The following is a 25,919-nucleotide window of genomic DNA, read 5'->3' on the forward strand; positions in this document are numbered from 1 at the left end:
CTTTTGAAGTCCTGATAGAGAACATAATTCTACAGATCATTAGGCCCCGCTCTGAGGACCAGAGATTTATATTGATTGAGAGAATCCAGAGAGTGAGGCTCCCAGCCAAGGCAAACAGGGGCTCTGCTGAAGGAGCTGTCCAGTAACCCATTAGTGTCTTCGAGGTCAAGGGCAGGAGGGCAGGGGGCCCAGCATCTGCAGATCCCATTCCATCCCTGTGCTCCCTGGTCATCCCAATGTCACTGCAGACACTGACCTTGTGCCTTCGGGCAGCTTTTTTCAGCCAGAACTGAGTCTTTGAGAAAGAGTCTGACTGTCTTGAATAAGGGCATCAAGAACAGGCAGAGGAGGAGACCTCCAGGTTCCGATCAAAGTGGAAGGAGGGAGGGAAGAGACAGGGCAAAAAGAGGGTCCGAAGGCCTTGTCCTGTGTATTTGTGTGTGAGTGTGTATGTGTGTGTGTGTGTGTGTGTGTGTATGAGAGAGAGAGAGAGATCTGTATCTATCTATGCTATATTTATAGCATTAGTATCTCTCCACTAATTCTTTTTTCCACCTTTTTTATTTAAAAAGTTAATTTTAAAAAATGACTGTAAGCAATAAGTAAGCCAACTGATCCACAAAAGCAAGCAGCAATTGGAAGGGTTCTATCAAATAAAATATAACCAAGAATTTGGAATGTGAGGTCTTTGGTAAGATAAACTCTCACTGGAGGGGTGGAAAGAGAGAGAGAGAGAGAGAGAGAGAGAGAGAGAGAGAGAGAGAGAGAGAGAGAGAGAGAGAGAGAGAGAGAGAGAGAGAGAGAGAGAACACAGCTGTAAGTTTTGGGGTTCTCACTTACCCCCATGTGACAAGAAGATGTTCCACAGATCAGAGCCAGACGAGAGGTAATTGGCTGTTTTTCACAGGGCAGGTTATACCCTTTCACATCTGCTCCAATCACTCCTGTGGAAAAAAACAAAACAAAACAATCCTTCACCATATAGAAATGTAGATATGCAATTATATGTTTGTATGTGTATATAAATATATATATATATATATATTTAAACAGCAATACCTGGACACCTGATATAGTCTTGATATAGAAGAGGTCACACACACACACACACACACACACACACACACACACACACACATTAAATACTCCTTTTAGAGAAGAAAAATATTGAGGACTTTCCACATCAAGAACACACTTCAGGTAAGAGGGAAATTGATGCTTCAGGGCTACATTGCTGAGGATTGCTTCCTATATGGGAAGAGCAAACCAATCAATCAAAAAGCTTGTATTAAGTGTCTTTTAGGTGCTAGATGCTAGGAATAAAAAGACAAAAATGAAATGTTCCCTATTAATCAAGGTTCCTCTTTTGTAGCAGGGAAAACACAATATATCTCTATCTCTATCTCTATCTCTATCTCTATCTCTATCTCTATCTCTATCTCTATCTCTATCTCTATCTCTATCTCTATCTCTATCTCTATATATATATATAGGTATATAGATAGATAGATAGAGAGAGAGATAGAGAGAGAGATAGAGATATATAGATATAGATAGATAGATAGATAGATAGATAGATATGTGGCGCAGTGAATAGAGCACTGGGTCTGAATCAGAAAGAGCTGATTTCAAATCTAACCTCAGATACTCACTAGTTGCATGATCCTGAGAAAGGAGGAAGAAGGAAAAAAGCAAGTCAAGGAGGAAGGAAGGAAGAAAATAGAGAAGTATTTATTAAGCTCTTACTTTGTATCAGCTATTGTGCTAAGTGTTTTAAATATATTTCATTTAAATAATATTTAACTATATATATATAAATACATAAATATATTAAATAATATTTAAATATATTTCACAGCACTGCTGGGGTTTAGGTGTTATTACATACATTTGACACATGAGGCAGCCAGAATTTATAAGATCTGCTCAGGATCACACAGCTAGCAAGTATGCAAGTGTCCAACGCTGAAATGGGATTCAGATTTTCCTGACTCCAGGCCCAAATAGATTTAGTGTCAGAAGTTGTCACTTTCAGTGCAGCTTCTGCCCCTTAATACTTTGATAAAAGGGATGGAGATGTCACTTCATTCTTTGGCCATCAGTTTTTTCTTCATTAAATGAGGTCATCTCTTTGAGTTTTGAAACTATGGTGGTATCAAAAGTCTGTGGAATGAGGCCACATTAGGCCTGAGGTCTCATCTTTATTGGAATTGGCCAGGGATAGAACTGCCCACCAGGCAGAGACAATGACCTCGAGCCTGGGACCTGGCTCTGTCCCTGTGTGATTCTCTCCACCCAATTCTCCAGTTGGAAGAAGGAATTTATGAGCTGAAAAACTGAGAATGCTTAACTCTCTTAGTCATTTGGCATTTATTTAGCAAATAACTGTCCCCTGGTTTATAGTTTGCAAATGGGAATAAAAAATCTCCAAAAACCATGCCTTGGACTCCAAAGTGGAGACCAGAGGAGTTAAAGCTAGAATGTCTTGCTTGGTAGTAGGGAACATTCAAGGGAACAATTCTAGGGGAACATTCTAGCTAAAAGAGATGGGAAATTTTTGAGAAAAGGGAGCCTCTCAGCATTTGTTCCTTCTTAAAGAGGAAAGGGTAACCGAGGATTGCAGCTGCACTGGGAGCTCTGGACGGTGGCGGTTACAGACCAACGCCATCCTGCAGAAACTACATCTGAGTAGATCAGCAAAGCAGTGATGACTCCTTGCTGAGGCTATGGTCCCAGAAGGGCACGTGTATTCAGAGAAGAAATGAGTCCAGAGGGGAAGAAGCTGACATGAACAGCCACAAAACACCCAAAGGCATTAATAATTGTGTGCCTATTTGTGAGCCTGAGCCACACGGTACTCACACAGTACAGGGCTTCTCACACATTGTGAGATCACGGGACATCGCTTTCCCAGATTTGGGGGGGAAATGATTGATTTCTGTCTTGATGATGATGAAGATGACAATGATGTCATTTGAAGAAATGCCTTTGCTTGAAAGCAATTATGCTGCCTGTCCGACTATTAAAGAGAAATACATTGGTGGGAGCTCCCTGGCTAACTCTTAGGGCACATTGACTCACAGAATTTCTTGAACAATTAGGTAATTGTCCACTGGGGAAACTGAGCTCTGAAATAGAGAGGTATATGAAAGCGTTAAATTATGATCCTACATCTGAGGAGAAAGACTATTCCCAATCTAGGATCCAGGATGGCTTTGAGACCCTTGAAACTACATCACAAACTTCTATGTGGGGTCTTTCTCAACCAGAGACATCAGAGAAACATTGGTTAATAAACTATTCCGTTCAGTTATAGAGATCACCACAAACCACACACAGGGATTCGATTTTTAAAGATTAGAATTGAACAAAAGAGATTCAGCTCCGAGATTAGACAAAACCATTTTAACCAGTCTTTGGCGAATCACAAGGCAGCCGAGAGGTACGATGGTTAGAGTGCTAGATATCACATCAAGAAGATGGGTTCAAGTTCTGCCTCTGATACTTACTAGCTTTAGTTTAGAGCATCTTCTTTGGCTTTTCCCTATGCTGGAATGTCCTCCTTCTTCATCCCTGCCTCCTTCCAATCCTAACTAAAATCCCTTATTCTACAGGAAACTTTTCCTAATCCCTTTTAATTCTAATGCTTATCCTCTGTTAATTGTTTCTTATTTATTCTGCTACACAGCATTTCCTTGTGGCCCCATTAATCATGAACTCCTTCCAGGAAGGGACTGTCCTTTATCTCTCTTTGTATTTTTGCATTATTTTGTATTTTGTATTAACTTTTGAATTATCTTGTACCTGACACATTAGGATCTTAACAAATATTTATCGAATGACTCGATTTTCACATCTGAAAAATGGAGACAATAATAGAACCCACCTCCCAAGATTGTTGTAAACATCAAAAGAGATAATATCTGCACCACAGTTCCTGGCAAATAATAGCCACTTAATAAATGCTGGCTTCTTTAAGTCCTCAGATTATTGTTGGCAAACATCAAAGTCAATATTAATAGTGACGATACTTGTTATTTTGAACATTCATTTGGAAAGGTGCAAGAAGTCCTGGTTCAGAGTCACAAGTAAAACAATATTGTAAACTAGAGCTTAGGATGAAGGGGAGAGAATTAGCATTTTTCTGTAAATATCCAAAGAATCAATCTATAAGGATTTATGCAGAAACTGCCAAGAACTGAAGACATTCACAATGACGTCACCCCTATGGAAGACACTAGTCACCTGGCAGTCTTGGAGACGGAAGCAGAGTTTCCTGAGCTAGGATGGGATTGGAGACAGTTTTTTCTATTAGATGAAGTGTAAGAAGTGGCCGTCTTTTAACTGCTTGGCTGAGCATCCTTTGGGTTTCTCTATTTTGCCATACGGGAGTGAAGGCCTCCTGTGATGAGTTGGTCATCCCATTTGGCATGGGCAAGGGAGGGCCTGAGGGCTGGTCCCATAGGATATGGGATTTTCTTTTGTTCTTTTCCATTATAGATGCAGGGAGTGAAGCTTCCCGTCTGGCCCTGGAATATAGGATCTTAAAATGGAAGGATTCAAATCAGATCTAGAAACAAGTTGAGGAGTAAAGTTTTGAGGAGAGAGACCAGAAGAAGCCGGTCTTGTTCTTGAAATAATGTGGATAATGCCATGTAGGAAGGGAGCTAAATGTGAGCCTTATCCCCCTTCTCTCCCTGGAGGAGAGAGCTGGATTGTGTCCCCAAAGTATTGGGAAGAACGTTTGAATGTTTCTTCTTGTGTAGCTTTGAAATAAATATTTCTTTGTAAAAGCTATCCCAGAGTTAAGTGGTTTAATGTCACTGAAGATGTAAGTCACAGGGTCCCTTAAATGGGGGAGAACACAATTGATCCTGCTTTGTTACAGGGGGGAGGCTCGGGTCAGTGACAGAGAAGAGAGATTCCCCCAACCTCTTAGCAAACCGGAGAATGTTAAGGAAGGGGGGAGATATAACAGTCCAGCTCCTCAGCCAGTGGGGCCAAAGGTCACTGTGTTTTACAGCAATAAAAACCCCAAACAATGTCTGCTCTCACAAATGCAGAACAAGGGGATATTGGGACAAAGCTGGAGAACAGGAGAGCTTTTCTGCAGAAAGTGGCTCCTGAACTGAGCCTTAAAAGAAAGTCTGGGTGCCAGGAGGCAGAGGGGAGGGGGGAAGGATGGCAGCAAGGGGAAGAGGCCTTGGGAGACAGGGCAGCAAATCAAAGGAAGTGGAGGAAGGGGAGCCTGGCTGAACCTGGGAGAGTTTATAAAGGGGAAGGAAATCAACGATGGCGGAGAAGAGGGTGGGTGAGCCAGTACGTTGGGCAGGGGAGTGACAGTCAGAGCTGCCCATCACTCCATGTGGGGAGCATGAGTTAGAGCGAGAGTGACTTGAGACAGAGGGACAAATTAGGCATCTTTGTGACAAGAAAGGCCTGGGGAACAAGTCCCTGATCTAGGGAGGCGACTGTGTGGGTGGAGACAAGGGAAAGACTTTAGGAGAAGCTATGGAGGCAGGTTGTTATTCTTTCTTGGGAAGAAACCAAAGTCTTATTCCCCTGGTTTCCAAATATGGAAAACAATCATAGAATTCCCCCTTAGAGCTCTGAAGGACCATCAGTCCTGGACTTTGGCTCCGGAATGTTCATGAATATTAAATGCATTGGATACTTCGGAGAGGCAGGTTTGGCTTGGGAAAGGGAGGCTTCAAATAGGGTTAAAATTCCTCTTTCTTCAGTGGGCTTTTGGATTCCACAAGAAGCACTGCCTCCCTCCCCCCCCAAACCCCCACTGGCCAAATCCCCCCCCCGCCCCCTACCCCGCTCAAATAGAAGAACTCTAAGTGCCAAGAGTTTTTGGCCTGAGAGACTAATCCAGCTCTTTCTTCCCAAATCCCTGTTGCTCATCAGAATGCTCCATCCCTTGAATCCCTGCCAAGTGGAATAGCACTGATGGCATTAGAAGGACTGTTTTGTTCAGCACTGTCTGGGGATGCTCACCAGAGTGGCTTAGAACCAGTGCTGACGACACAAGGTCACGGACCTGACTGCTTCTCTGTGCTGGCTCCAGGAAGTCCCCAACCACCCTCCTCCACATTGGCTCATTGTGTTAGAGTGGTTCCCCAAAGTTACACCGGCAGAAATGCTGACAAATAACATGGAAAGCTTTCAGTCAGGGGGACCCTGTGTCTGTTTTTCCTCAAGAGAGGCAGCTAGAACGTCACGGAACCTTGAGTCCATTCTATATTAATCAACAACTGATCAACAGGATCCTGCCATTAGAGGTACAGAAGATACAGAGAAAGAAATAAAACATATGAGGACTGACTGAAGCAGTCGACAAGAGAAGCCTATTCGGAGGGAGGCTGAGAGGAAGGAGGGATGACTTGGTCTATTTGTCCCCTGGGGGAATAAGTAAAGATCACAAAGAGACAAATTCGGATTTGATATATGAAAAATAGCAGCTGAACAATGGGAGCTGTCCAAAAGATGAACCGGGTGATTCTAGAGTTCCCCCTTCAAAAAAGCTGGGTGCCCACGGGCCAGAGCTGCATCAGGGGGCATTCTTTTGGGGGCCTAGGCTCAGATAATCATCCTCTGAAGTCTTTTTCACTCTTAAATACAGCAATTCTGTGACCAGACCATTTATGTGTCAAGTGTGTGACATTTACTTGCCAAATTGACTTCAGGCTAAGGGAGCAGAGCAGAGCTTGAAGATGCTGGACTATAGCTTACACATACATAGGCTTTGACTCAGGCCTGCTCAGCAACAAAATCAGGGGCCCTGTAGGGAGCAGACTCAGTTGGATGGAGCAGATGCTGAATTTGGATTCAAACGATTTGGGGGGAAAAAAGCTAAGGCTTACTTCCCTGTGGGACCATAAGCCAATCAGTTTCTCTCTCTCTGCTTCTAAGTTTCCTCACATCTTTCAATGAATCTGTTGGACTAGATGACCTCACTTGGTGTGTTTGAGCAGGATAGCTATTTAATAAGTAACTGTGGCTGCATTTGAACTCAGGTCTCCTAGACTTCAAGCCTGGTTCTTGACCTGGGAGGGATCTCAATGACCATTTAATCCATTCCAATCATTCTACAGAGAAGGATTCTGGGTCCTAGGGAGGTAAAGAGATTTCTCTCAGGTTATATATGTAGTTCATAAGCATCAAAAGTGGGATTTAAACTCAAGCCTCTTATGCCAGATTATATATATATATATAGCCTTGGAGAGATAGGATCAACAACATTGGAAGGATCACACAATCATCGGAGTACTGTTAGTGTGTGTCTCTACCTTAGCCCTCTGAGAGAATAGGGCCTGCCTGTCTTCACTAAATCTCACATCTCCCCCATTGCCTAACACAATATACCGTGCACAGTAGTGTCTTACTAAATATACACATCACTCACACACACAAACACACACATATTTTTAACACATAAATGGATATTGTTTCCAGGCAGCATTTTCGAGGAAACATTGCCCAGAGGCATATTTTCATGAGGCTTTCTGTTTTTAATGGAAGTAAAAAGTTTTATGTTCTGTTTTCTTTATTTCAAAGAGGATATGTTGAACATTTTCCACTTTTCCTTTGCTCAAAAGAAAAAAGTACACTGTTAGTTACTTCTGTTATTACTTATGTGAAGTTTTAATTAATTTTTAAAAGGATGTAAAAACCCTTACTAGAAATAAAAGCTCTCCTCTCTACTCTGAGAATACAACATATTATTCATTAGAGTTCAGAAGTCACTGAACTCTCCTATGACTCAGTTTCTACATGTCTAAAAGAAAGATGAGATGAAGGGACCGTGAAAAGAAAGGCTTTGAACATGGAAAATAATTGCAATGTGGTTAGAACACCTTGGGGAAATGTAATCAAGATATTTTGTTTCTGTAAGCATCGGCTTCCTTGTCTGTAAAATGATGTAGCTGGAGCAGATGGCCTCTGAGGTTCCTTCTGGACCCGGAGTTTGATTCAGTGATGCTAGGAAACACTCCCTTCCTTGTGGCAATGTTCATGCAGAGATTGATGGGGAAAAGCAAACGGAGCAGACCTAAAAGGAGCTTTACTATGTTTTTCTTTCTATGAGTGATTGAATGAAAAAAATTACTACACTCTAGGATTAGAAATAGAAAAATAATAATTCTTATTCTCAAGGAGCTTCCATTTTAATAGAAAACAAACAAACAAACAAACAAACAAACAACAACAACAATCTCCATTGATTTCTGGGATCTTTTGAGTCAGCACGATATAGTTGAATAAATGATGATCTAGTCTAATTCTCATGTTTCAGAAAGGGAAACTGAGGCCAAATGGAATAAAGTGATCCCAAAGCCTCAGGAATGGTTGATGGTAGAATTGAGTAGAGTCTCCAAAGACTCATGAATCTCAGGCCTTTCTTTAGGAACTACCTCTTAAGAACTGAATGAACTTGGATAACTCACCTAGCTTCTCTTAGATTGAAAATTAAATCACTCCTTGCTCTAATCCTAATCCTCAGGTTTCCTCATATAATAAATGGGCTCGCTTATGTCTATAAAATCTAAAGTGCATAATTCCATAATTCTGGAATTATGCCCAAAAAGTTATCAAAATGTGCATACCCTTTGACCCAGCCATACTACTACTGGGCTTATACCCCAAGGAACTACTAGAGAAGGGAAAGGGTCCTGTATGTGCCAAAATGTTTGTGGCAGCCCTTTTCATAGTGGCTAGAAGCTGGAAGATGAATGGATGTCCATCAGTTGGAGAATGGTTGGGTAAACTATGGTATATGAATGTTATGGAATATTATTGTTCTATAAGAAATGACCAACAGGAGAAATACAGAGAGGCTTGGAGAGACTTACATCAACTGATGCTGAGTGAAACGAGCAGAACCAGAAGATCATTATACACTTCAACAATGATACTGTACGAGGATGTATGCTGATGGAAGTGGATTTCTTCAACATAGAGAAGAGCTAATCCAATTCCAATTGATTAATGATGGAAAGAACCAGCTACATCCAGAAAAGGAACAATGGGAAATGAATGTAAACTGTTATTTTTACCTTCTGAATCCAATTCTTCCTGTGCAACAAAAAATTCGGTTCTACACACATATATTGTATCTAAATTATACTGTAATATATTTAACATATATAAGACTGCTTGCCATCTGGGGGAGGGGTTTGGGGGAGGAAGGGAAAAAATCTGAATAGAAGTAAGTGCAAGGGATAATGTTATAAAAAAATTACCCATGCATATGTATTGTCAAAAAATGTTATAATTATAAAATAAAATAAAAATAAATTAAAAAAAAAAAAAAGAAATGTTCATTGAAAAAAATAAAATAAAATAAAATAAAATAAAATCTAAAGTGTTGAGGTTGTTGTGAGGAAAGTACTTTGTGATCTTTAAAGCATTATAAAATGTTAGTGCTTAGCCGATGACAACAATCCATTCTTGAGACTGTGGGCAAGGGTGTGCTAGTAAACTTTTAACAATCTTCTCTCAGAAAAAAAAAAAAATAGAACAGATATTTAAGTTTAATTTGCATTGCTGCGATTTTCTCAGTTACTTTGTTAGTGTAGACAAAAAAATGTGTCAAGTCTTGATCTGCAACAATTTTTATATGTAAATGCTCATAATGAGGAAATGGAAAAGACTAAGCATTTATGCAGCACCTACTATATGCCAGGTACAATATTGAGTGCTTTATAAATGTTATCTTATTTGTAATTCTCACAACTACCCTGAAAAGGAGGTGTTAATTTACCCTCAATTTATGATTGAAGACATTGAAGCAGAGTTAAATGACTTGTCCAGGGTTGTTAGGATTACAAGGTGATAACTCAGGTTGTCTGGACAATTCTCTAGCTCAGAATTCACACCTTTGGTTCGGGCCTTTAAGGGGATTTTACACCTTTGGACTTCTGAAGAGGAGTTTACATATTTAGAGGAGTTTGCACCTTTAGAGGGAGCAAGTTCATTGGTTGAAGTGTTTCTCATAAGCCCTGTTGAGTTCTCACTAACCCATTCTCTGCTAGGATAAAAGAGGAGGGCAGTAGGGCAAGGAGTTAGTCTGACTGAGAGGCTAGTCTGGGACAGGGTTGGGATTGCAGTCTGGAAGGAGAGAGTCTGGCTGGAGGCTCCAGAAGCTTCCCAAGAAACCTGCTCACAGAGGAAAATATTTTACAGAAAAGAGATCTCCTCCCAGAGAAGGATTATAATTGAAGAGACGACAGGACCTTCACATTTTGGCGCCCAACGTGGGGCAAGGACTTATTCTGAGCCCTTCAGAGGAGCTAGCCTGGACCTTGACACAGGGTCATACAGCTAGTAAGCATTTGGGGCCAGGTTTGAACTCAGGCTTTCTTGGCTCAAGGCTCAGAACATTTTCCATTGAACCATCCAGCTGAGAATCTAACAATCATTTCTCAAGGAGCCATTCGGAGCTGGGTCTAGGACATACCTGAATGAATGACACATGGTTTTGTTTGAGGATTTCCTTCCATATAATAAGTATAGAATCCCAGTGTCGGAAGGATCATAAAGGAGTGTCTAATCTAACCCAGGCTGCTTGCTTTCAGACTTTCTTTTTTTCCCATACATCTTTTACATTTTACATTTACTTTATCTGTAATTGAAATTCTTTATGATTCAACCCTGTGTAAAGGGTTTCCCATTTTTTGGGGTATCCCTATGATTAACAGAGCACTTTGTACATAGCAAGTGATTAATAAATGCTTACCAAATTTAATGTAATTATATTGAACAGAAGTCTCATTTATAATAAGTCATCATCCACACAAAGGCCTCCAAAAGAAGGACTTTTTTTTTTTTTTTTTTTTACCAAGGTAGCCTGTCAGCTCTACTTTGGACAGCTCCATGTTAGAAGTTTTCTTTCCACTGAAACCCAATCTGCTTCCCTTAAACTCCCCTGTTTCCCCTACCATCATTTTTCCCAGTTCTCCCCTCTGGATCTCAGCAAATCAGATTGAATTCCATCCAATATCTGGAGACAGAGATCATGATTCTCTCTTCAAATTCAGTATTATGTAAACTCTTTAAAGACAGGGACTATTTAGTTTAGTTTCATATTCTTAGTATGTAGCACCCACAGTGCTTTGCATATAGTAGATGATTAATGTAGCACCCACAGTGCTTTGCACATAGTAGATGATTAATAATGCTTATTGCATTGACATGAATTAATATCTTCCCTTGTCCCACACTCTCAGTTATTTAGGGAGTTTCAGACAGGAAGATTTTGAGTCTCCTTGTGAGCTTAATCTGCCATTCACTAAATTTGGAGTCATGAAGGCATGGATTAAACACCTCCCAAACATTAGCTGTGTGATCTTGAGCTAGTCACTTAAAGAAGTTGGAATCAAGGTCCCATTTGGGCATCCTTCGACCATTCTGATTTTAGAGCCACAGGAATTATAGAAGACCATCTATTAATTTATGTGTAAGGGAAATTGATTAAAGTGATCAATTTGGTCAGCTATATATAAGCTAAAGTAAGAGATTTCCCAGAGTACACTTAGAATCAGAATAACAATAAGTCAAAGAGACAGACACATTTAAATAATAAATGAAAATGAAATAGAAAAAGAAACGAGTCACCTATACTTAAATAGGCAAATGGACTCATGGCATATGTTTGCGTGTTCCCTCCAGTGATACACACGGAAACAGATCACGCGAGACTCTGGTCTCTTTTCGCTAAGTTGTCACATGGGATCAGTCAATGTTCTGCAGACCTTGCTGCCCTTCTCTTTATATTATTATGAGTTCACAGACCATTCATCAATTGGCCTTCTTGCCAAATCAATCCCTCATCATATTAGAGCTGTTGCCTGCCTATTTTTCCTATTTATTTATCTTTGTTAAGATGGAGAACCATTATAGTACAATGGGAAAAGCACAAAATTTGGAGGCTAAGGATGGATTTTGCAAGTAGAAAACAAAAGAGAAATCCAGTTTGACATTCACTACCTCTATGACCTTAGAGAAATCATCCAAACTCTCTGCTCCTTGGTTCCCTCCTTTGTAAAAATAAGAGCAGGGTGTTTGCTGAGCCCAACAGTCCCTCCCAGCCCTAAGTGGATGCTTTCCTGCTCTTTAACTTCAGACCCCATCTGTAGTGTATGACAGCCTGTTCCTGCCCTTTGTACAACTCTCCATTGGCTTCTGGCTAATGGTTTTCAATTCTTCAGAGGCTGTAGGGCTCCATGACTCACTGGCTGACAGAATCACTCCAAATACTTGTTAAAATGTCTGGCACTTCAGTGGCTGCTGCCCATTTGACCCAGCTGACTCAGGACCCTGGACCACGTCTGGGTTTCTGCACAACCACACAGGGACCTTAGAGCCACTTGCTGAATGAGGGGCCCCGGGACACACAGATGCCCTTGTTCAGAGACACACAAGCTTCAGCTCTTGGCAAGGAGGGGGGGGGAAGTGATGGGGTGTCCTTTTTGAGCGAAAATAATTTACACCCCCAGTAGGTCACGACTGGCCCTTGTTTCATGAACCCCCGAGAGAGAGGAGCTCAAGCACCAAGATGGTCTTCAGAATTGCCCTAACCCTTCACATTTTCCAAGGGCTATACAATGGAGGACTTAAAACTTATTCATCACAGAGAGCCAAATGAAAAGTGAATAGTCAGAGAAACAGGGACAAGACCCTTAATAGACCAGGAGCTTGATCAGTGTCAGAGGTTGGGGTTAGGCTAGAATTCTGAGCCAAAAATCTCAACTCGCTCACTTTTCCCCTTCTTTTTGTCCCCAACTCCAATACCCACACAGCTACAGAAGAAGCAGCTCAAAGCAGAAGGAAGGGGGGGATATTTTCCATTTTGAGAAAATCTCTCAAAGCCCAATTTGGTTTTGTTTTTCATTAGGAGTGTAAGAAAAAGAGTCCTGGTCACCAGAACCCTGGGGGGAGTAACAAAACCTAGACATCATATTCTCCCATTTAACATATCTTCATGATCTCAACCCAACTATCCCTTCCTAATGGAACCTCTTCCCCAATTAACTGACTTGCATGAGGAAGAAAATGGTCAGGTATAAAGGTAAAAAGTCCCTAAAAAGCCCTGGTTTCTTACAAATCAGTCTGCTCTGCTGCACAATATTTCTTTTTTTTTTCCTTTTTCTTATTACAGCTTTTTATTGACAGAACATATGCATGGGTAACTTTTCAGCATTGACCCTTGCAAAACCTTCTGTTCCAACTTTCTCCCTCCTTTTCCCCCCCATGTATTGGCAGGCAGACCAATATATGTTAACTATGTGAAAGTCTATACAATATACATTATTTATGCAGTTATTTTGCTGTGATGCCAAATATTTCAATGAGTGAAATCTGGGGCAGCGTTGTCCCCAGAAGGGGTAGGCTCCTTTCCCTCTAGTCTTCCAGAAGAGGCCCACTGGTCATGAGAAGAAACTCCCCTTTACCTTTGGGATACATCTTTGGGTTGGATTAAATGGCTCCAGCTCTGTGAGTAATTAATTCTCTTTGAAGCCAGGGACTATTTAATTTTTGCTTTGTATACCCAATGGCTGGAGAACAGTAGGTACTTAATAAATGCTGACTGGTGGATTGATTACCTTCAGTCCTGAAAGCTTTCCAGAGGAGACTAAATCATGTTGATACCATAGGTTGAAGAAATTGGGAAGAAATTGAAGAAATTTAGTCTAGAGAGGAGAAGGTTCAGAGGGTCACGATAACGCCCTCCAAGTTTTAAAAGGGCTATCTGCTAGGGTGGTCGTTAGGATGCTCCTCAGATCAAAGATGAGGATTGGGGTCTTTTCCTGGAGTAGGGGAGGACGAGAGAGGGAGGGCAGACAGCCTAGCTGCCTTCAGATACTTGAAAGGCTTCCCCATGGGAAAAGAGACTAGACGTGATCAGGTAGAAGGTGGTGAGGCAGATTTGGCCTTGAATTAAGGGGAAAAGAAAGCAAAAGGACTTCCTAGCAATTCAGTCTGTCTCCAAGTGGGATGGGCTGCTTTGAGGGTGTTCTAGGAACCATCAGGTAGAGGCTGGATAATCAATTGTGGGTCACACCATTCTCTCAACTAGAGGGGATTTTTGTCAAGGTATTTACTGACTCGGCTGGCCTCTGGAATTCTGGGTTTACGGACTGAGCGCAGCCTGCCTTGGATGCCACAAGGGCCAGGAGGATTTATCTATTTATTTCTTGCAATCCTACAATTATGCCAGGCAGAGTCAGCCTCATGTACAAAGCCTCCATTCTTTTAGGAAATGTGGTATAGAATATAGACAGAAAATAATAAAGAAAGACTCTTTTTTATTGGCCACTTGTTATCTCTACCCCACATTTGGCACTTAATCGTACAATAGTTTCTACTGTTTTCCCCGTGTCTCTTGTATTGAGCTTTGTCTTCCCAAAGATGCTGTAAGTTCCTTGAGGGCAGAGACTGGTTCACATGCTGCTTTTTATCCCTCTTAATTCTAATCCCCTTCCAATTTGCCCTACCTAGACTTTGCCTATATATAGTTCACATGCCAGCTTTCCCATTAGGCAGTAAGCTTCTTGAGAACAGGGACTCTTGCCCTTTTCTGTATCTCCAGCACTTAGCACAGTGCCTGGCGTCTACTGGGCCCTTGCTAATGTTTACTAATTGACATGTTTGTGTCCTTCTTAAGATCATGGATCTAGAGCTACAAAGAACCTCAGAGACCATCTATGTAGCGTCCAGAATGGAATAGCCCAGCTGTTGTGTGACCAGGGCAGACCCCCATCATCCTTCTTGTTCTGGACTTTTCCTCTCTCGATGCAACAAAAATAGTATGAACCTTTGGGGTTCATTTATCTGTCTGTGGATCTCGCAGGAGTCTGAAGATCATTGTTACACGAATTTGGTTCCTAGTCTTTGAAAATCAAGCCAGACTTATATCCCAAAGAAATACTAAAGAAGGGAAAGGACCTGTATGTGTCAAAATGTAAACTGTTAGCACTACTGTCTATCTACCCAGGTTACTTATACCTTCGGAATCTAATACTTAATGTGCAACAAGAAAATTGGATTTACACACATATATTGTATCTAGGTTATATTGTAACACATGTAAAATGTATGAGATTGCCTGTCATCTAGGGGAGGGAATAGAGGGAGAGAGGGAAAATTTGGGAAAATGAATATAAGGGATAATGTAAAAAATTACTCATGCATATGTACTGTCAAAAAATTATAATTATAAAATTAATTTAAAAAATAAAACAAACAAACAAACAAACAAACAAATAAATAAATAAATGGATGAATGAATAAATAAATAAGTATATATATATATATATATTTTTTTTTAAATCAAGCCAGAGTGCACAAAGACAATGCTGGGATGTTCATCTACATTTTAAAAAGTATCAATATGTTTTTAAAAGTCAGTTATAATGAGAATACTTCATATTTACCCACTCTACCTGTAATGATCAGTTCTTGCACTCTACTTATACCTTGGCTGGTGTATTTGGGGCAGGTAGGTCGTACTGCAGATAAAATGCCAGGCCTAGAGTCAAGAAGCCTCCCTTTCCTGAGTTCAAATCCAACCTCAGATAGCTATGTGACTCTGGGAAGTCACTTTACACTGTTTGCCTCAGTTTCCTTATCGATAAAATGAAACTGGAGAAAGAAATAGCAAGCTATTCTAATATCTCTGCCAAGAAAATCCAGATGGAATCACAAAATCAGGCATGATGGGAAATGAGTAAGCAACAATAGTTGCATTTCATCTCACCTTGTTTGTTTTCTCCTCTGGTTGATTTAATTGTAAATCAAATTTCCAAATTTACTTTTCTGGACCATATAATTAGGTTAGCTGGATAGCTGAGTAGGGCAGTGGATAAAGCATTGAGCCTAAATTCAGGAAGATCTGAGTTCACATCGTGCCTCAAACACTTATTAACTGTGTGATCTCTGAAAAAAATAGCTTTATTGTGTTTGTCTCATGTGTCAAATGGAATTCTAATAGGACCTTCCTCCCAGGATTATTGTCAGGATCAAATGAGATAATAATTGTAAAGTACTTAGCATAGTTCGGCATACAGGAAGCACTACATAAGTGTTGTTGTTAACCCTAGACTACTCCTAGGTATCACGATCACAAATAGAAGGCCATGAGTTCAAAAAAGTAATGGTGGATATGCAACCAGTCGGAGGCTGGGGCTTTCTCCTTTTCTCTGATATTTACTTCCTAAGTGATCTTGGAATTCCCTCTTTCTGGGGGTCAGTTTCCTTATCTGTAAAATGAAGGGGCTGATCTATCTCGAATATCTCTCTTAGCTCCCAATTTTGCATCTGCTGCTCCTAAGACTTTTTCATTCAAACTCCCAAAAGGCCAGAGCAGGGCTGCAAAAATAGGGCTTCATTGGGTGAAGTTTGCAAGTCCCTTAACACAACCCCAGCCCTCAGATCCCTAGAGAAATGGCAAGGATCCCAGAGCCCAGGAAAACCAAATCCCCTTTGTCCTGCTGCTTCCTTGATGGGCTAGAATCCTGAAGATGTAGCCACAGCACCCACATAGCTGATCTCCCACTTTCCCTTGGGGGTTTACTGTTGAAATATCCATTAAAATACCCCAAGGCTCACCAGCATCATGAGATAACCAAGGAGGTGGGAGAAAAACAGCTGAAAAGATGTTAAGCTCACTCTCCCCCAACCCCAGCATTTGGTATTCCAGCCCTGGAGTTCTAAAATAAACATTCATTAGAATTCACAAAAAGTGAAATTCCAAAATGTCTTTGAAAGTAGCCAGTGAATGAATCTCAAAGCAAAGTTGCTTGTTAAGCCTGAAAGAGAACTTGCAGAGTCTGTAAATTAGCCATATGTGGGATTCTACTTTGGGAAATTTGGGTTAGAAATTTCTCAGGAATGACGCAAACACTACTCACTTCACTTCAGCGATAAATTATCCAAAATGATGGAAAGTACAAAGGTGGATGCTACTGGGCTCCAGAATGTATTACAGTCATTGTTGTGATAGTTGTTATTATTGGAAGGACATCATTTATTTTGTAGCTTCAATTCTGTTCTTTTTTGGGGGGAAGGGGGTAATAAAAAGGCAAATTTCTATTTCTAAATAAATTATCCAAAATGATGGAAAGTACAAAGGTGGATTCTATTGGGCTCCAGAATGTATTACAGTCATTGTTTTGATAGTTGTTATTATTGGAAGGACATCATTTATTTTGTAGCTTCAGTTCTGTTCTTTTTTGGGGGGAAGGGGGTAATAAAAAAGGCAAATTTCTATTTCTAAATAAATTATCCAAAATGATGGAAAGTACAAAGGTGGATGCTATTGGGCTCCAGAATGTAACGTGGTTCTTGTTGTTATTGTTATATGAAGAACATCATTTATTTTGTAGCTTTAGTTCTGTTCTTTTTTTGGGGGGGAAGGGGTGAGAAAAAAGGCAAATTTCTATTTTTTAAATAAATTATCCAAAATGATGGAAAGTAAAAAGGTGGATGCTATTGGGCTCCAGAATGTAATGTGGTTCTTGTTGTTATTGTTATTGGAAGAATATAATTTATTTTGTAGCTTCAGTTCTGTTCTTTTTTGGGGGGAAGGGGTAATAAAAAAGGCAAATTTATGTTCTTAAATTATCCAAAATGATGAACAGTACAAAGGTAGATGCTATCAGGCTCCAGAATGTATTACAATCATTGTTGTTGTTATTAGAAGGATATCATTTATTTTGTAGCTTCAGTCTATTTTTTTCTTGGGGGAAGTATGATAAAAAAGGCAAATTTATATTTCTAAAGAAATTATTTAAAATGATAGAAAGTACAAAGGTGGACACTATTGGGCTCCAGTATGTATTAGAATCTCTGTTGTGGTTGTTATTGAAAGGACATCACTTATTTTGTAGCGTTGGTTCTGTTCTTTTTTTGGAGGGAAGGTAATAAAAAAGGCAAATGTATATTCCTAAATAAATATGAGCAAACATTGGAAAGATACAATCCAGAGACCATGAAATGTTGTTTTTGAGTGGCACATAAAAGCCACTATATATAGTTCACATGTCCCCAGATCAAAGATGAGGATTGGGGTCTTTTCCTGGAGTAGGGGAGGACGAGAATCCCAGAGTTATGATCTCCCTCATTGGAAACCTTATCCAGTCCATACATAACTGAACAACTGCCTTTACTATATCCTTGGCAGGTGGTCTTGGATCGTAGGTTCATATATTTAAATATGGAGGGGAAATTAAAGGAGATAAAGTTCAATTTTTAAAGGTGAAGAAATTGAGCCAGAGATTATATGCCTTGTCCAGAGTTGTTCCCCCTGTGAAGGGGAAACCACAATTTTCTGGCGCAGTTTTGTATAGCACTAATGATGAGGTCTTTTTTTACCCTGATAGCAAGTCTTCATTTGTGTGTTAGTTCCATCCATCATGTCTAATTCTGCCTTTGGGGGCCAAGCAGGACAAGCTTGATTCATTTTCTATGTGAAAATAATAAAATTCAAATATTTGAATATGGCTTTGATGTCCTGCCTTGTCCTTCTCAACTCTAGGGTAAAAGCATCCCCATTTCTTTCTAATATGAACCCACCCTCATATTTGATTTGAGGACTTTCATGTTGTGGCTGGGCAATAGCACAATGGATAAAGCAACAGGCCCGATTGCGAGTTCAAATCTGACCTCAGACACTTCCTAGCTGTGCAACCCTTGCCAAGTCTCTTAACCCTCAGTTTCCTCATCTGTAAAATGACCAGGAGAAAGGGAAATCAAATCCCTGCAGCATCTTTGCCAAGACTTAGACATAGCTGAACAACCACCAAAATCATCATGGTTGGTCTACTCTGGATGCTCTCCAGTCCACAATTTCCTTTCTAAAACATAGCATCCAGAACTTGCTCTTCCTTGTTCCCAACACTCCTTCTCTGATATTTATGTCTGTGTCACCGATGCGTCACAGCTGGCACATTGGCCCTCCTTCCCTCAATTTTCCTGACTTCCTCCAAGACTCTTACAAACCTCACCCTGGCTTCCCAGCTTTCTTCCTCCTTGAGTCTACTTTCTATCTACTTTATGAGCATTGTACATGAACTTTGAATTGACATATTTTCCTCATCAGACTGAAAAGCCTCGAGGAGCCCTTAGGGGTCTTGCCTAATTTTTGCACATTACTTGGCACACAGCAAGCACTTAATAAATGCTTGTTGATGGATATAACATTCTAGATGTGCTCAGACCAAGGCAGAGCACAGAAATTATCATCATCCTTGGCAGCTGGTGGTATAATAAATAGAGTATAATAAATAGAGTTCAACCATTTACTAGCTGTGTGACCCTATGTAAGTCACTTAAACTTTGCTTGCCTCAGTTTCTTCCTCTATAAAATGAAGCTAATAATAGCAGCTACCTCTCAGGATTGTTCTGACAATCAAATGAGATAGTAATTAGAAAACTTATCATAATACACAGAATAAGTGCCATATAAGTATTAGCTATTATCATTTTATTATAATTGTCATGTTTATTATAATTACCATTTTATTATAATTAACATTATATATTATATATTTATATAATATATCATTATATATTATATAATTATATAATATACCATTATATATAATAATTATTATTATTTTATCATAATTATATAATTTATTATAATAATTATTATAGTTATTTCCACTTTAGTTCTAGACACTGTACTACCCTCACTGCAGTTTATGCTTACATTTGGTAGTAATTCTCATCTTCCTCTTCCTTCTTTTTCTCTTTTTCCTCTTCTTCCTACTTCTTCCTTTTTTGCTTCCAAGCTCTGTTGAGTTTGTGGGATATTATAAATTCCAATTAAAAAAAAAAACATTGTCTTGCCAATTCTTCCCATGTGGTATTCATAGGTTGATTTTCTCTCAAAAAACTAAGCACATAGTTTCATATTTATGCATTTCTCTGGGTATAGGGGATCGTGAAACAGCCCTCCAGTCAGGAAACTTCTTCTGACATATTCTGGCTGTATGACATAGGTGACTCACTTAACCCCTTTGTGCTCCAGATGTCTTTTCCGGCCTTACCCTCGCAGCTCTCAGCCGACAATGAAACTGAGACTTTGAAAGTGAAGGAAACCTGATTCTGGAGCTGGGTTCTCCAGGTCAGGTCCCGGAACCCAGAGGTCTCAGTGACGTAGAACAGTTGGGAAGTTTTAAAAAGTGGCTTTTCTGGATGGAGGACCCCATGGTTATTGCACAAGCAATAAAAGGGAGCCAAAGGCACTAGTTAATAAGCAAACACAGAAGATGAGAGCCCCCAGGAAGCACAGTTAGGAAGGCACTTGTAGGATGAGAGATGCCAACTGAAAATACATTTCAGCTCCAACTATCTGTCAAGAGTGGAAAGCAGGACCCACTTTTCCTCTCCGACTCCCCAGAGTGAAATGATGCAAGTGAGAGACGTGACCCACGCTATTGCCTTCTGTCCAGTTACGGAGCTAGCCCACACTCACCAGACTGCCCAGGTCTGTGGGCTTTCCCCTTTGTTCTCATCCCACGTCACTATGATCCAAGGTCTCCCTCCTTCTCCATCTCTTCATCACTGGTCCCTAAGGCTGCCAGGCTTCTATCAAGCCACCTTACAAACCAACTCATCCCTGCTGTTTCCTTCCAGCCTCAGCCTCTGCACCTCAGTCTTGCCTCCCAGCTTTATCACTGATAATAAATGAAAGCTTCATCACATATCAGGGCTTTCAGGTTACTGAGGCTTGGCTATGTTTTAGTTGGACTGGTCTGAGAGGTTAGAATCACAGGAGAGGGCAAGAGAGCTTAGCAGGACTTGGGAATCAGTGAGAACAGGATTCAAATCCTGCTTCGGATGCTTAGTGGACTGGGCGACCTTAGGTGAAGTATTTAATTTCTTTTGGCTTCATTTTTTATCAGCAAAATGGTGGGGATGAGAGCTGAACTTGGTGACCTCTGAAAGGGAGTCCGCAGGAGCTCAAGTCGAGGAAAATTTGTGGCAAAACTTACTAGCTGGTTAACCTGGACAAGGGACTTATTCCTTGCCTCAGTTTACTCATCTGTTAAATGGAAATCATCAGCTGCCTCTCAAGAGTGTTATAAGAAAAAAAGATAATATTTTAAAAGTGCGTTATGAAGCTTAAAACAATATATAAAGGATAATATTGTTGTTAACATTATTAATAATGTTTTAATATCATTAATATTTAATAATAACAATAGATGATGAATAAATCAGCCCATCCAAGTTTCTATTTTCTTATCTAAAAAAAAGAGAGTAAGGACCATGTGGTCTCTTCTAGCCTAACAGGGTCCTGATAGTCTGTGTTGGAAATTTGACCACTTGTGGGATCCATTATGAGTGATGTTCCTTTCTGGCATAGAATGCAATAAATCATGCTAGGGACCTTCTCAACTCCCCTGTTCTATGATTCTGGGAAGTTCACTCCCCAGGGCTGATGCTCTTTCCTCTAAAACTCTTTCTGGCTCTGACTTTTTATACTTTAAGGTTCCTTTCAAGTTTGACATCCAGTGTTCTAAGGACTCTTCTAGCAATAATGTTCTTTATTCTAAGATCCATTCTGTCTGTTCCAAGATGCCTCCCAAATTCTGATATTCTCCATTCTGAATCTCTAGCTCTAAAATTCTATATTCTATGGTCCCGTTCATCTAGTAGGGAGCTTGTAAAAGTTTAACAATTCTCTTTCTAGGAGGAAAAATATAAAGATGTGCATAATTCATATATATATACACACACATCCATACACACATCACTTTTAAGTTTGTTCTCTATTATCAACATTTTCTCCATCACTTTTTAAAGTATAGAGGACCAACAAAACAATAAATCAAGCCCTGACAGATTATTTAATGAGTTTTTAGCTCACACTGAAAACCTACCAATCAGTAGTCAGAATCCAGTTCAAGCTAGCTCACACATCCTCCTGTTTCCATCTCTAAATTTCTGTAATTCTAAATTCCTTCCCTGCTAGTGGCTTCCTACGTGAACCCTGGACAAAGTTCTTCAGTTCCCCGGACTTTATTTTCTTGTATCTTTAAGAGCAGTACAAAAAGGCTCACTTTTGCTATTTTTGTTGCTTTTATTATTACTTGGTTTACTTATTTATACTAAGTATGTATTTATTTGTTGTATTGATTTATATATTTTGTGAGAAAAGTCTGCTATGCATATATTATCATTACTTGTCCCTATAAAGCACCACATAAATGTCTGGGATTATTTTTAGTAGCCATAACATTGTAAGCACTATCATGAGGTAAGAAAGGCAGAATTGCTGAAGTAGGGTCCATAATGATACTGAATGAAGACCTTGGAAGAGCACATACTAATTGCTACCATTCACCAGGCTAGCCTTCTCCCTTTTCCATTTATTTATTTAGGATGTCTGAAAGAGGGAAAAAAACCCAAACTTGTCGAGCTCCCAGTAATGACAATTTCATCATCATCATTAGGGCTGCCTCCACCACCCTGCCCATCTGGTGTCTGCCAACTTCTTGCTTAATTGCTGGCAGCCTTCCAGCTGTTTTTGTCTGTCTCTGGCTGTATGTCTCTCTGTCTGCTTCCCTGTCTCTTACTCTGACTCCAGATCTCCTGCTCTGGCTCCTCTTGTTCTCTCCTCTTTTTCTTTTCTTCTCCTTTTATTCTCTTTCTTTCCTTTCCTTCCCTTTCCTTTTTTTTTCATTCCCTTTCCTTTTTCCCCTGCTTCTCTTTCTCTTCTCTTCCCTCTTTCCCCTTCTTTGTTTCCCTTCATTTCTCTTTCTCCTATTTTCTCTCTCCTTTGCTTTATTCTCCCCTTTTCTTTTTCCTTTCCCCTTTCTTCTCCTTTTCCCTTTTCTTCTCTTCCCTTTATCTCTCCCCCTTCTGTTGTCTCTTCTCCCTTCCCTTCTTTATTTTCATCCATTTCCCTTTCTCCCTTTCTTTTCCCCCTCTCTTCTTTTCTTTCTCTCTTCCTCCTTTCCCTTTCTCTTCCCTTCCTCTGTCTCCTCTCCTTTTCTCTCTCTTCTACTTTCTTTTCCTTTCTATCCATTTCCTTTTATCTCCACCTCTCTTTTTTTCTCTTTCTGCCTCATTTTTTCTCTTCTCTTCTTTATTTTTCTTCTGTCTCCCTCATCTTCCCTCCCTCTTTCCTTCCCTCTCCACCTATTTCTTTCTCTCTCTCCTCCCCATTTATTCCCCTCAAGCCTATGCTTCAAATGATGGAAAACAAAACAAAACAAAACAAAAAGATACAGAATAATTTATTATACAAAGTTACTATATCACTTTGTATAGTTAATAGCACCTATTCATACAGCCTCTTTGGAGAAGGAAATATTCCAAATTAGTGGATTTTCCCAAAGACTTAAAGCTTATTACCCTTCAAATACTAAAGCTACTGTTAAGATTTTGTTGGGTTTTTTTTAAATTATAATTTTGATTATATTAAATTAAAAAGATTTTATACAAACAAAATCAATGCAGCCAAGATTAGAAAGGAAGCATTAAAGTGAAGGAAAAATTTACATTCAGGGCTCTGATAAAGACCTCATTTGTAAAATATAGAGAGAATTGATTCAAATTTATAAGAATATAAGCCATTCTGCGATAAAGTCAAAGGACATGAGTAGACAATTTTGAGATGAAGAAATTAAAGTCATTTATAGTCACATGAAAAAATACTCTAAATCACTATTAGTTACAGAAATGCAAATTAAGATAATTCCAAGATACTACATGCCTCTTAGATTGACTAAGATGACAAGAAAAGATAAAGATGATTGTTCTAGGGGATGTGGGAAAACTGGGATGCTAATGCCTTGTTGGGGGAGTTGTGAATTGGTCCAACATTCTAGAGAACAATTTGGAACTATGCCCAAAGGCTACCAAACTGTGCATCCCTTTGATCCAGCAGTGTCTCTATTGGGTCTATATCCCAAAAAGATCACAGAAAAGGGAAAAAAAGGATACACATGTGCAAAAATGTTTGTGACAGCCCTCTTTGTAGTGCAGGGAATTGGAAACTGAGTGGATGCCAATCAGCTGGGGAATGACTGAATAAATTATGGTACATGAGTGTAATGAATATAATTTTTCTATAAGAAATGATGAGCAGGATGATTTCAGAAAGGCTTGGAAAGACTTACATGAATTGACGCTAAGTGAACTAGAACCAAGAGGACACAGTACACGGCAACAAGATTGTGTGATGATCAACTGTGATGGACTCAGCTTTTTTCAACAATGAGGAGATTCAGCTCAATTCCAATAAACTTGTGATGGAGAGAGCATCTGCATCCAGAGAGAGGACTATGAGGACTCAATGTGGATCACAACATAGTATTTTCACCTTTTTTGTTGTTGTTTGCTTGCTTTTTTCCTTTCTCAATTTTTTTTTACCTTTTTTATCGGATTTTTTTTTTGTACAGCATGATAATGTGGAAATATGTTTAAAAGAATTGCATATATTTAAGCTATATTTGATTACTTTCTGTCTAGGGGAGCAGGGTGAGGGGAAGGAAAAGAGAAAAAATTAGAACACATGATTTTGCAAGCATGAATATTGGAAACAATTTTTGCATGTATTCTAAAAATGAAAAGCTATTATTAAAAAAAAAAACTCTTTCTGATGGTGACTTCTCTAAAGTATACTGTACATACCCTCCCTTCGTCTTCTATGACAAAATATCCTTCAAGCCTTCAAAGACCTAGTATTTTGATTGGGAAAGCCATCGTTCTCCATCCCCACAGTGGATTACAATCTCAGGTACCTAAAAATGCTGCCATCGTGCTACTGGCAGGGTGAGGAAGCTCTCAGAACTGAATTTTAGGAGTTCTTGGACCACACACAATCAATACCCCCTTGAGATTTATTACATTTAAAGATCAACCAAGTCAATCTAAATACAAAAATCCCAATGAATAGAATAACCTATTTCTAATGATCTGGGTCACTGTGAAAAAACTGAAGACATTCAGCATGGAGAAGAAGAGACGTGGGTTGTGGTAGGACAGTTCTTGCCCTATTTGTTCTCAGAAGACAGGAGCAGGAGCAAAGAGAGGAGGATGTTCAAAGGAAGATTTAGGAGGAACTTTGGGGGATGGGGAAGAAGTTCTAAGAATTGCAGCTGTCCAAAAGTGGAATTCAGTACCTCAAAGATGAAGCAGGATAGCCCTCATAGGATAACATTTAAGGCAAGGTTAGATAACCTCTTGCCAATAGTGTCCTAAAGGAGTTTCTTGTTAGGATATGAACTGGATAAGATGATCATTGAATTCCTTAAAATTTACCTGATTGTCAAAAGGGTTCAATAAGAACTCCTGCTCCAGTCTAGTCTTACCTACTGATGTCAAGGCTTTATCTGCTATTTATATCTCCTTGTGTGCACGAGGTCTTCCCGTTAGCACAGAACGTGCCTTGAGAATAGGTCAGTTCCATTTTTGTTTGTACCCTCAGTGCTTGACTCATAATAAGTGCTTAGTAAAATGCTTACCAATTGATTGATTGATGAGGAACATCCCACTGGGCATGGCTGACAGGGTCTACTCAGACCCTCTGTCTCTAAATTCCCTTGTAAATGATCTACTTTCCACCTGAAATGTAAATTCATGTGTTGTTTGTGCTGTGAAGTTGTGAAGGGCTTCACTATAGGCTATATCTGGTTATGTCACCCCTATTATTTAAACTAAAGGGAGATCTCCTCTCTAGGCTTTACATTCAGGAGTCATAAGGCTGAGTCATTTATAACTATAAACTTAAATTCAGCCAATGAAGAATAAAGATATAGTCCTGACAACCTTTCACATGCTAATTAATTTTTGTCAAATAAAGGTTCTCATTTTTAACTCTTTTATATGCCAGATAATTGGGTTTAAAACCCATCCATATTTGGTATTTTTAACTTTTTAACTCTTTTTGACAATCAGGC

General features: G+C 39.6%; 1 protein-coding gene across 4 annotated transcripts in view; it reads right to left on the reverse strand.

The window, feature by feature from the left end:
• Positions 1-25,919, reverse strand: part of FGGY (FGGY carbohydrate kinase domain containing) — a 517,954-nt gene that overhangs the window by 180,383 nt on the left and 311,652 nt on the right. For all 4 annotated transcript variants that reach the window (XM_074265798.1, XM_074265799.1, XM_074265800.1 and 1 more), the window contains one exon: positions 841-944. In XM_074265798.1, coding sequence (XP_074121899.1) covers positions 841-944 — 104 coding nt within the window. The remainder of the gene's footprint in view (positions 1-840; positions 945-25,919) is intronic.

Source organism: Sminthopsis crassicaudata, chromosome 4 (genome assembly GCF_048593235.1).
Source record: "Sminthopsis crassicaudata isolate SCR6 chromosome 4, ASM4859323v1, whole genome shotgun sequence".
Lineage (NCBI taxonomy): Eukaryota > Metazoa > Chordata > Mammalia > Dasyuromorphia > Dasyuridae > Sminthopsis > Sminthopsis crassicaudata.